The sequence below is a fragment of the Chroicocephalus ridibundus genome, chromosome 1 (genome assembly GCF_963924245.1).
Source record: "Chroicocephalus ridibundus chromosome 1, bChrRid1.1, whole genome shotgun sequence".
Taxonomy (NCBI): domain Eukaryota; kingdom Metazoa; phylum Chordata; class Aves; order Charadriiformes; family Laridae; genus Chroicocephalus; species Chroicocephalus ridibundus.
This window is the reverse complement of record NC_086284.1, coordinates 200,028,109-200,041,259: the sequence shown is the minus strand read 5'-3', so window position 1 is coordinate 200,041,259 and position 13,151 is coordinate 200,028,109. Positions and strand designations below refer to the sequence as shown.

Genomic DNA, 13,151 nt, shown 5'->3' with positions numbered 1-13,151 from the left:
ACAGAATTTAGAAAAGAAGTTTTAATCATTTTCGAAGCCACCCAGTGTCTTGAAACCAAAACAATAAAAAACCTGCCAAAATTTCTAATGTCACTGGAGAGTTAGTTGTTCATATTACAAAAATGGGAAGCAGTGTTCATATTTAAAAAAAAAAAAAGGGGGGGGGAAGCAGAAGAGCACGGCTTTCTGAATCTGATACACATCTGGAGTGACCGTTTTTCTCTTTTTCAGCAATTCTGACTGGTCAATGTGTACAACTTTAACCAATCTAGACGTATTTTAGATAGGATGAGTTTTACTAGAACAAAGTATCAGCATAAATTTATGCTTTTCTACAATCCCACCTACTAACTCCGTGTTAGTAACTATGTCAAAAGTGAAACTAAAAGTTGAAACAGGTCTTTGAAGTTCATAAACAACTTGCTCTTTGTTCTGTTATTACCGAACAAGGTAGGCAATACAGATACGAATTGAAAACTGTAAACTAGCACGGTCTAACCCTTACTCTGTAAAGATCCCTGTTTTTCTCAGTTATAAGTCTCAAAGACAACATTTCCTTTGCATCTTTTGATGAATTTAAAATAGAATTCATTTTTTATCTTACTAACTCATAGCACATTGAGCAATAAGTTCCAAAACCCCACAATCCTAGTCAATGAACAATGGTATTAAGCTAGTTTTGGTGACAGTATTTTTGTGAAACATTTAAGCATTTTTTCTGCATATCTCACAAATTTGAAAGGATTAGAGAATGCCCGACTTTCAATATAAGTCATATTACTTAATAATAATGTAAAGAATTTACTCAGTGCTGAATCAGACAAAGTTTTTATTCTGTGCTACATTTCCCTGTTATTTTTTTACTGTGTAAAATTAAGATTTTCTGGTTTCTTCTTATAAATATAAAAGTGTGTCACATACCTGTTGTGTGTTTCTTTGTGACTGTAAACTGGACTGCAGCCTTCTCAACAGAGGAACACCGTTCCTAGACAGTCTTTTAAGCAACCAGTAACTGTGCACTCGTTCAACAAACTGCTTCTTCCGCTGAATGGCCACCTGATTCATAATCTTATTTAATCTAAAATATGGAAAAACTGATATTGTATTTTTCACAGCAAAGCATAAAACATATTTGTCTATGGAGCTTAAACATCATATATATATAAAAAAGTGTAACATAATAACAGCAGTGTTCATCATATTACTAATTTCTTTCAGCAACATCCCTTCCAGCACAATTATTTCTGAGCAGTAGATTGCAATCAAATACATCTGATTGACTCGGTAGTTTCTACCAAATACATTAAGGTACTTTTATAGAGCTAAAGGATATCAATCTTTTCATGATCATTACCTCAGGAGGAATCCTAGATTAGGACTAAAAATAAAGCTTTATATGCATTTCAGAATAATATTGCCATTGAAAATAAAATCAGAAATAAAGCTCTAAATGCCTACAAAACTTTTCAGATCATTTGCTGCATTCTTCACACAGAATTTGTAGTTTATTTTAAAGACAATATATCTTCAGACTTTTTACATAAAAACATGCAATAAAAAGCTTCTGTTACTCATCTACTAATATTGAAATTTTCGTAAATAAAGCAAACATAACACATAACACAGAGGAACATTTATGATTTTACATATATGATGAAAATATCCACACAGAAAAGATGCAAGAGAGGATGATACAGACAGTTAAGCAAAGTATCTTGATAAAATAAACAGTATTTTCTCCAAACTTGTTTTTTATTAAATGCAAATACTGTTTACATATACTAGGTTTACAAATACTCTAAGAAAGTGCTATATGAACATCACACACAACAATCTTGACTCCTATTTTTTTAAATAATGACACGTTAAAATGTCCAAGTCTCACACACGACACTAACCTGTCAAAACTTACATTCAAAAAAAAGTTTATCTGAAACAGATCTTCAACTCTCTGTGCCTACTGTAGCTTGAAATCACTGCAAAAACTCCTCCCAAAAGTTGATGGTTGTAGAACGAAAAGGTTTTGTCTTTGTATGATTTGTCACTGGTGGCAGCCCTTGAAAAATTAACACAAGATGCCCCAAGGCACCAACCACCTGTATTGTTAGGGGGAATGTTCATTTATTTGGGGGCAGGAGTGAGTTTGAGAGAAAGAAAAGGATCTTCCTGAGACGGATGTAAAACAAAGTTACAGAAAGGATAATATCAATGAAAATAAATTTGTTAATTCTTCACTCAGTATATTACTACCTGTAGCAAAAAATCAGAGATTGTCCAATAAAATTTAATACCACAATGGGCAAAACTGAATTCAGGAAGCACCTGATTTATAGAGCACTACCATGAGGCGTTTAAATAAAAGTCACAAACATACAGATATTAGTATTTTTCTGCTTCTTCCCTTTTAATATTAAGAATAAAGCAGTTTCTCAGGTAAGTAATAGAAGAAAAGTAGTCAAATACCTAAACAAAGTGTAAAAATATAAGAACACCTTGGGTAAAATGATTTTTAATACCTGGGAAATCTGAATTATATTTTTCAGACAGACATACAAGTGAGTCTACCCTGAGGTCATCTATCCCTGGTTGTTTTTTTCTGGCCTGGGTAGAAGGTGCAATAGGTCTCCTCAGTGCTACGCTAACTGTAGCTACAGAGCTTTCAGCCATCACATGGTAAAGGCAGAGTAAACACAGGTCTTCTTCAAAATACAGTGCCATTATGTCCTTCAGTGACATTGTTTTTCAGTTAATAATTAAACCAGTTAGGCATTCTTGAAAAACTTTAGCTTAACTCAAAGCTTAGAAAGTCTGGAGATGGACTTAGGACTGCCGTATAAGTCCTCCACTGAAGGGCAGGGGCAGGCCCCTCAAACACATTATTCAACACAGAGCAGACCTTGATGTGACCATATTAAACTTCAAACACAACAGAATTACAATTAATTATAGAATGCAATCAAAATCAAATAATTACTTTCACATCTCTCTCTTGGAAACAGCACAACCTACTGAACTGAGTCAAAAAGAGCACAGCCAAATACACACCTATTTGGAAAGATCAGAGAATCTTAACATGAAGAAAGGTGCCTTGACTTCATGCCCATCAGATGTGGCAAGACTAAGCAAACATCTTTAAGTACATTTGCCCATTCACATAACAACCATTCTTTTCATGGATAATTATAATAGTAAAGTGCAAGAATAAGCTTAGGAAAAATGTTCATAGAAGAAATTCTCCAACTTTGAAAATACAAATAAACAGAAGGTAATTTGGAGTACAGAAAACTACTTAACAAGCAGTAGGAATCTACTCCTCCCTGCTGTTCCTCCAAATAAAACCAAACACTAGCTCTTCATATTCCATTTAGATACCGCTCTGATAGTGGCAATATACCACCAATCACCCCTTAATTTCTCAAAATACGGAGGTCATAGGCTCTTCACATGGCAGATATCTACAGAGCCTCTACACTATGTTCTTACTGATATAACTGAGGATGTTACATCTACTGTTAGACCCTAAGAACCCTCTAACTATAGCACAGCTCTTTGATCATCTTTTTGCTTAGACACCCCCAGGTAGACTTTCACTGGCTGAAACGCTTTAATACAACCGTTCTGGGGAAATAAGACACAATTAATCCACTGCTGTAGAACTCAAGAAGTAGCACAGACTGGGTACTGATTTTGAAGCTCCCACGCTTGATAGTACTACCACATACTGGGGAAGAGGTTCTCACTCACGAACATACATTCAGCTGCAGAGAAGCCGAACACAAGCATGGAACAAGGCACATAGGTTATGTACCAGTTTTGAACAAATTCCTTTTTGCTACCTGAGCTTGAACTAAATTTGTAAAAGTTGAAGGTAAATTTTCAAACTAGAATTTTGAAATTCTTTGAGGTTTTAAAGGAGTTTGCTGCACATTACACTTCCCTTTTTAAACACAAAGATGTTATTTAAAAAAAATAAAAAAATATCGAAGAGTGAAAAACCATGTCTATATTTGAGGCAGGTAAGGGAGAGCTGTTTGAAGACTTTATAGTTTTGCAATCCAGGATCTGACAACACACAAGACAGGATTAACTGCTACACTACACTGACAAATAAATCCCCCACGCAGCGGCAAGACTTACAGAACTTAGGTCACCTCCCAGAACTACACAAGACACCTCAGCAAAAGTACTTTTTTGCTAAGGTATCCCTCCACCCTAGAATTTTTTCCAAGCGTAAGAACATCAGGAAAGAACAGTTTTCTGTAGTGTTTTATTTTCTAATGGCAAGTCAAGCATAGTAAGTATTGGGAGAAAAAAAAATAAAAATCAGGTATTTAAAATGCACATTAAACACAAGTGTATCAATTAAACCTGTGCTTTCTCTTCAGAAAAAATATACCAATCTCATTGCAATGATCAATCTCTTTAGTGAATAATTTTTTTATATCTCTGTTAAGATTGTCAAATAAGTGCAAGGCTACTGTTAAAAACAGTTTACAAAAAAGAGAAAGCAAGAACATACATCTGGAAGATACCACCAGAGTTATGGTCTCCCCCTGTCACAACTGACTTTAGGCATGTCGGGGAAAAAAAAAAAGGCCACATCTAGAGCAACTACAGAAAGCAAGCAGGGGGACAAGAAGTGTTCTTGCCATCCAAGTTCCACATGGAACAGAGAATTTGTTAAGACAAAACTCCCAGGGAGAATCCAGAAACAGACTATGTTAATTGCTTAACAACTTTTCTCTCAAAATATTTAAACAAATAACAAAATTAAGGTAAACGCAGAGCAGAACAGTTCTTGCACTGTAACTTGCTGCAGCCTGAACCACTGTTCTCAGGCCTTAAGAAGAGCTCAGTGTGGCTCACAGTATGACAGTATGTTGAGTTTCCCTCAACTTATCAGTTACTTAGGATGAAGCACATACAAAGAATTTGAAAATTCTTTAAAAGGTGGCTGTGTTCCCATGAAATTCAGTAGCTGCGGGTTTATATATAACTGGTCCCATAAAAGAAGCATTAGGTTCCGAGCTGGTGACCACTGCAGCCTTTTGATGGTTTGGCACCACCAGTCATACTCCCTCTTGTTTTTTCCTTTTTTTTTGGGCTACATTCCAAGACTACAGTGATGTCAAAACAGTTTTCAAAACTGTTTTATTTGTGCCACAGGCAACTGAGAAAACCAGTAGTACTTCTCTTCCCCAGCCCCGCTTGTATCAGACTGTAAAGCACTGTGACGTGCACTACGAACATGATACGGAGGTATCACACAATTCCCTGCTTGTCTTTAAAAAGGAAAGATCCTCTTTCAACTAAAGCTTTCAAATAGCACCTGCAGTTCCCAGCCTGAAACCATAGCTTAGGATGAACTGTAAAATATGGCATTAAAAATACGCTGCGTTTACAAAAGCAAGAGAAGGACAAGGAGAGGAAACTGGTTTGTTTTGAAAGGGTAAGACAAACTCAAATAATTTAATTTAAAATGGAAGTTAATATACAACAATTTTGGTGAGAAACTAATTTATCAGCTGCTCTACACTAATCCTCTCCTCACACAGAGACCTTTGATGGATAATCTACCCTGCAAAGGGCAATACTCTTAGTGCACTGCTCAAAATGCCCAGAGAAAGCAGAGTGTGCGTTACTCAGTCCCGTGTTTCTTCATCTTTTAGATAAAAGCATAAAATAATTTTCATCAACATAAGAAATGTGGCTCTTGTCATATTAGAAATCTCACAGCTTCCTTCTTCCTACTCACAACTGCCTTCCTCTCCCAGTTTCAGTTACATGTCACTGTGGCAACTACAGCAACTGGTTACAAGAAAAAAAAAAAGTGAAAACGGTATTTTTGGTGACTAACAATGTGGCAGTTTAACGTTAAGAAAGCTGAGAGATAATCAGCCACTTTTCTATTAATCATCATTAAATGCTCCACAGACTATACATGCTTTTCAACACCATAAATGTCGTTTTATTACAATATATGAAGACTTCTAGAGCACCCCTCCATTCTCAATTCCCTGTATTTCGAAATACAGACTAGAGAGCAAATTTCCTTAAGCAAGTATGTCATTTTGCTAGCATTGCTATAGTAACTTAGGCAGAAGGAGCTTAGTATGAAAATCTGCAAGATTAAGTAAGATCAAATACCCACTAAAACTAACTAACTTTTAAACATGGACTAAACCTAGTATTTTAATTACTATACTTGTCCTGAGCCTCCAGTTTCATCAGTTTGTTATTTTGCATCTTCCTTTATCCAATATAGCTGTATTAAAGGCACATGCAAGAGACTAGCAAAACTCAATTATACTCTGTAAAATGTGATTTAGTATCACTAAAATACCAGTTTCTCTCGACCTACAGTAATACTCATAAACAATCAAATGATGTTCCACTTTACAGGGCAAGTAAAATACTGCTATTTTCCAACACAAAGATTGCAGATATGTTTCTAAAACCTGTCAGAAAAAAAAACAAAAACATAAAAGATATCAATTGAACAAATTGTAACAAAGTAAACTGAGTTTCAAGAAAATTTGACTTTTCAACCCTTGCTCAGCAAAGTTCCACAGAACATACAGAGACTCATAAGAAGCAGGAAAGACACAAAAACTACCTACAAACAATTATAGTAACTCCACTGACAGTAACTGGAAGAGATTTAGCAGAAAAACAGAATAAAGAGCTATGAAAGTATCTATTTTGGGAATCGGAATTAATTCTGGGGCCTTGCCAACTATTCCTCCTAGCTCCATATCCAAAAACTTCGTCTTTCGAAGATGAGAATGCCTGCTTGGCTACCTACTCTTCTCCCAGAGAATCTCTGGCAGCAGCTGCCTGTCAAACAGTGTAAAACTCACCTTTTAATATACCTTTTTTGTTTTAAACAATGAATTGTGATGGTTTTGTTGCTATGTCGTTATTTGTTATCCCCTCGCCCAATAAAAACATTCAACTTACCATATGATTTCTTCACTAAAAAAACACAAACACTTTTGATGAGCTTTAAAGACACTACAGGTAGATGAGCAACTATGTCAAATTGGAGTTCATTTGCACGTGTTTATTTCCTTTTGACAGAGGACAAGGTTAAGGTTTCTTTTGTAACTAACAGAAGCCAGCCATGTACCCAACAGGGTACCTATCAAATCCTGAAAAGACTGACAATGATTTCATTTAAACTTCTGTGCAACACAAGTCTGCAGAATCCCCATGTGACAAATACACACTTTCCTAATTATAACTACTTTCCAGCTTTTGTATTGAAGATTTCAAGAAACAGGAATGTCCCGTTCCCAAATCACTTCCCTCACTAGTTTAACGCAGTGTTCAATCACCTTCATAGTTATTCCTTTTCGTCTGTGTGTTTTAAAATTCTAGCTATTGAATTTGCCTTTCTCTGCTAGGTTGAGAATCCAACAGTATATACTTTATCTACTGATACATTTTCTGAAGCCTGAAAGTCTCTCCAGGTTCCTATGCTTTGTTCTACATTTATTGGTATTTAAATATTTTATTTTGACTGGACATGTAGGAAGCACTTTTCCTTGCTTCACATGACTGTGAAATCAGGCATCTGTTTTTCTACTTGAGCAAACAGCTTGTAAAATTTTTCTTGGACAGGGAAGTAGAATATTAAACTTAAGAGTTAAGAAAATGCTATGTTATTTCAGTCAATTCTCCGTTAGTTGTAACAGGTTACTTTGTTCCTATTCTAATAATTAAGTTTGTGATCCTCCAAACCTTCGGATAAGGAAAAAGACCAAAGCAATCCAAAAAACCCCACCCTGTCACACTGGAAAACCTCCTCAGTCTTCTTAGAAAAATCACATGCATAGATTTACTGCTGCCACTTCCTATACATAATACTAAGTCATGACTTTTCCTTGAAATTACTCAAAATATTTTTCTGTGCTTCTTTTTCTGTAGCAGTCATAACCATACCACACGTGAATTTGAAATCTAATCTCAAAAGGCGAAATTGACATCAGCAGAAGATAAAGTATTAATCAAAAATCGCCTTTTTGTCTATAATAAAAGAAATCTCAGTATTTGTCTAGTAATTTCTGTGCACTCTGTAACTTGATTATTGAATAGAAAACTGGCAGAAGACAGTTCTTCAGACAATGCGTTCTGAAAATCATGTTTTTGTATGGCACTTAGAAGACACAACACCCTCTAACTGCCACCAAAAAAAAAAATCTAATAAAAGGTCAGATAACTGGTGAAACTCAGACGTACTGAAAAACACATAAGTTTTGAACTTCTTAACTGCATTGGCACATACCTAATCATTGTGAATAGAAACCCTTAGAGGACGTACAGAATACTAATGACACACCTAACAGAAATATCTAATATATTAATTTCTATTTTAAGCTTCTTTGCCCTGTACATGCAAAATAAACTGGGGGGGGGGGGGGAACCAAAAATAAACAACCCAGAAAATTATATGTACAGCATATTCAATATCTATTTTGTAACAAGGGTGTACTTAAACAAGAGACAGCACTTCCATCCTCTGGATTTATAGGAGGGGAATTAACCCTTGGACATCAATCAACATGCGGCTGTTAATACCAGATATGCAAGTATCTTCCCTATTATTTTTACTCAAAATTTAATACTTTGTAAAAGTGGATTTTGATAAGTCACGCTTTCTCAAAGACATTAATTCTTATTTAATAAGCTAACCAGAGTCAAGATGAACCGTTTGAAAATAAAGCTCAAAAGTTATCTTATTTTTGTTTTTTTTTAAATACCACTGAGGCAAAGCTAGTGAAAGCAGTAGTAGCTCTTTTCTTGATTTACACAAAATTATTGTTTTATTTAAGCAAAGAGGTCAGGATGACATCAGTAGTAGTTTCCACATGTATCAAAAAGGTTTCGAAGTTGATCAGTCTTACAAGAAAAAACAATGGACAATGACTGCTAGCATCCCCTTCCACTTTAACTAGGTGATTCCGCCATCTAATCATTAGGTACAGCCATAAGGCTCACCTACATCATGCTCCCCTGTAATTAAAATAAGAATTTCCACATGATTTTGAAAAGTATACATACATGTATATTCCAGGATAAAGAGCTAACAGACGTTAAGTCTGGATTTATTCAGCTTTCATTTTTTTTTTTGAAACACTGTCTCTAGTAGTATTTTCTCAATGGCTTTTTTATCCTGAATTTTAAACAGCATTTCTTACTATTTTCCCCCCACTTAAAAAACTTTCTTAAGGCATTAAAAAAAACACCACTACCCCAAAAAACATTAAAACAAATCCCCCAAAGAAACCCACAAGCCATACAGATGACTAAAAGGCATCATCTGTGAATGCAGACTAACACTGTTTTCTCGAAGGCCTTGTAAGTGTTCCTTTCTGCTTATGAAGTGTTTTATCACTTTCTGTTTATTTATTTTTCTGGTCCATATCCTATTTTAGAGACAATCAAGATTCCTGTGTCGAGATAAAAAGACTACATTTAATTATGTGGTAAGAAAGTTCAGGATATTTCCAATCAGTTAAACTATAAAACTATAGGAAATACTGGTTCTGTCTTGAGACATACAGTAACAGAAATCCAGTTTTACTACCAGAAGCAATATGCTTTCTAAGAAAAGCAGAAGTCAACATAGAAAAATCAGTTAATGTGCTCCACATAAATGTTGGTTTCTAAAGACAGTTGTTTTTTTTTAACAATCTCAGTAATTTTTGCTCTCAGTTATCTGCCTACTACTTACCTACTTCCATAAGGATCTTTTAATTCTCTTTCAATAATACGATGCAACACAACTGATGCATACAATATGGAAAACAAGTATAACACCTCGTTCCTACTTATCATGAGTGGGGCTTTTTTTGCTCTCTGTACAAGTACTGGATTTCAAAGACTTTCTGCTTTCTTTATTTCAGACACTACAAATATACCACGTAGAAACCGAAACTAAAGATGAAAACAAATATTTATATACTTTAAAATATCTGCTTCCACTTAATATAGCAATACTTGCATGAATGGTATTTTAATAAAGCAGATTACACTGTATCTCAGTGTATATTTTAAAAGTATCGAAGATTAAATATTTTATATCACATTCAATGTCTTCCCAAGTATATAGCCACAATATCCGAGTTTCACAACATTTTTAAAGAACACGAACATTGACACTGGCCTTGCTTTTCAAAAAGCAGTCACATTTTAAATGCCTCTTTCAACACACAAGAACAACGGGCTACACCAAAATGATGTTATTTGTACTAGAGAATCAAGCACTTAAATGTCAGAGAAACCATATAGTTTTCACAGCTAACACTACAAGTCTTCTCCTTTGTGTATCCATCCTACTCACTGGGTAAGGCAGCTGTTAAAAAGGAAAAGGATGAGCAGCAACACGGGTAAAAAAAAATTCACAAGAAATGGAGCACAGAGCCAGTGCAAAAGAACTAACACAGACAAGAAGCTAGATTTAGATTGTCAAATCAGCCCTAAAAATTAGGATTTTCTTAGCTTGGAAATTCTGGACCCGCAACACAAATAAAATATTTTTACTATTTTATTAGGGAAAAAAAAATCATTTATCTACTAGGCAAAATTCAACCATCACACATCATCAGTGGAATAGGAACACTGCAAGAACAAATTTGCCCTGCCTTCAGCCAAACTAGCTGGTAGCAGCAGGAGGACACTTCTCTAACAACCATTTGTCAATGGGTGCAGGTACTGCCTGTCCCTCCCATCCAGAGGAACAGTCTGAGGGACTGTCCTGCCCCACTCACCCCCCCACATAATACAGCTGCTCTCACTCTTCCCAGTAACGTGCTGCTTTTAGACTACACTCATTTTGGCCTTTTCAACAACAACAAGAAAAAGCAGCTGATAAACGCAAGCAGTGCAATATAAGCAACAATCTTCAATATTTTTATATTTCAAGAAAAACTGAACAGAATTTCCTACTAAAGAGGTAACACATTTCTGCAGCCAGAAGGCCCGATGCAAATCATGTATGTATAAAAGGGTTCCCCGGTGGTCCCATATACTATTCCAGGTGCTGTGCAAGTTACTAAGAAGTCAGCACGGATGACATTGAAAACTGAAGTCACTTTAAGGCTCCAACATGACCTACTGCACCTTTGGAAGTGGATCCTTCGGTACAGACTTTCTGAAATGCCTAGGCAACAGGATAGATAGATGCCCAGCATTTAAAACAAAGGAAAAAAACCAAACAAAAACCAAATCCCCCACCCTTCAAAAAAAAGAACAGACAAGCGAAGCAAGCATCCTATCACCGATGGTTAAAACCTTCTGATCCTACACTCTTCAATCAGCAGTTCACAGAAGATAGTCTGAGAGGACATATAATTACATTACAAATGACCTACAGAATGACACTATGTAATTTAACAGCAAAAAGCTTAGAGTATGACATCTGCATAAGAAATTCTGGTAACTGAAAAGTGTACAGCTCTCAAAATCCTTCGAGGCAGTAGCATAGAAACCTGACCAATAGATCAGCTGATATAGAAATTCATGAGCTACAGAAAGTCGTGCAGAAATTAATTTGTGTATGTTGTTTTCCACCAGTCTTTTTAAAATACCCTAAACATTAAAATGGGTGTTTCAGAAAACAGACTTATGACAAATGGTGTTACTAAAATGCCCAGTCTTTCACATACACTCACTAGCCAGGTAAGGAAACAGCAGACAATCTTTCCAACTTAAACTAAACATAAATGGCAAGAGGGTTTTCCTCAAGCTTCAGCAGGTGTGCACAGAGGCTGCATCCACCAAGTATTTTCCTCCTCACTGTGATCTTCATATATCTGTACTTCTCCAGCTACCAACTCTAAAGAACCAGCTATATGCCAGGGAGACATACAGTCTAGTTATTAATGATTAAGAAGGTAAACCAAACCAAACATCTCAACACGTGCCTCAATTTCCAGAGATGCCGAAAATGTGTGCATTTTAAATTATTCAGGAAAAAAAGCACTAATGTTTAAACACTGAATGTATGTTTCTTCTCTGATACTTTAAATACCTTAATTGCTCTTCCTTGAGATCTCTGGAAAGGCAAATCATGTTTCAGCTCCAAGGGAAAAAAGCACATTAAAAAAAAACACGTTAGAGAAAAGGGATCATTTAAATGAAGACTGCTGTGAAATGATCCACATCATTCATTACTAGTTTATGGGTATGGATTTAACTACTGTACACACACACGAGTTTTTCTAAAGGAAGAAAAAAAAAAAAGAATAGCCAAAGAAAATGAGACTAAGATTTGGGTCTACAGCATAATCACTCTTCCTTTTAGTACACCCATTTCTGTTTTGCTTTTAATTCAGGTATTAGTTTTCTAGGACTAAGCACATTCACATTACAAAGAGTACTTAAGCAAAAGTCTTCAGCTGATAACAAGCTCGACTTTAAAATAGTTTCAAGCTGTGCCCATTTTTTACACTTCTGATATAGAATATAAGAATTATACTTGTGTCCAATAAAATGAAACCAAGCATAAATAGAAGAAAGCTGAATCTCTCTGCAGTCTTGAAAAGACATTTAGTTGTTATTTAAAAGAAAAAAGAAGTCTTTCTGTTTCTGGCATATGACACTGTTAAAAAAAAACAACAAAAAACAAACCCTGATGAGAACATCCTTTTAGGGTCTGGCTTTTATGAAAGTTACCTATGGGAAGAATGGCCAGAGGTACAACTGAGAACATGCACCCTAATCCTCAACTCTCACTTAGTTCATGTTATTTTTTACTTCGTCTTAAAAAAAACCCAAACCAAAACAAAGCACACTACACCACCAATCAGGATTGTCCTACTTAAGACAAAGCCAAATTCTTTTACATGAACTCCCCCCTCTCAAGTACAACACTACCTGTTGAAATAACCGCATTAGTTGCTTACTATCAACTTAAGCTTTTCTGCAGTGCATCACTAAACAAAAATACCATTTTACCAAGCAAATCATAGCAGAGAACAGTGCAATTAGTCTGATGTTTGTAAACACCATACAGGAGCTAAAGGCTGTTTGTCAAAGTCAGTCAATAAGTAGCTCCTTACATTACCAAAACTTATTACGGGAAAGGACTGCAGTCCCAAAACATGTCTTCATTTAAATTAATTTAACCAGCCTTAATTGTCAATTAC

At 35.5% G+C, this 13,151-nt stretch overlaps 1 protein-coding gene across 10 annotated transcripts in view; it reads right to left on the bottom strand.

Annotated features, from left to right (window-relative positions):
• BRD1 (bromodomain containing 1) overlaps positions 1-13,151 on the bottom strand; it is a 75,763-nt gene that overhangs the window by 43,408 nt on the left and 19,204 nt on the right. For all 10 annotated transcript variants that reach the window (XM_063323356.1, XM_063323362.1, XM_063323361.1 and 7 more), the window contains one exon: positions 922-1,078. In XM_063323356.1, the coding sequence (XP_063179426.1) occupies positions 922-1,078 (157 nt within the window). The remainder of the gene's footprint in view (positions 1-921; positions 1,079-13,151) is intronic.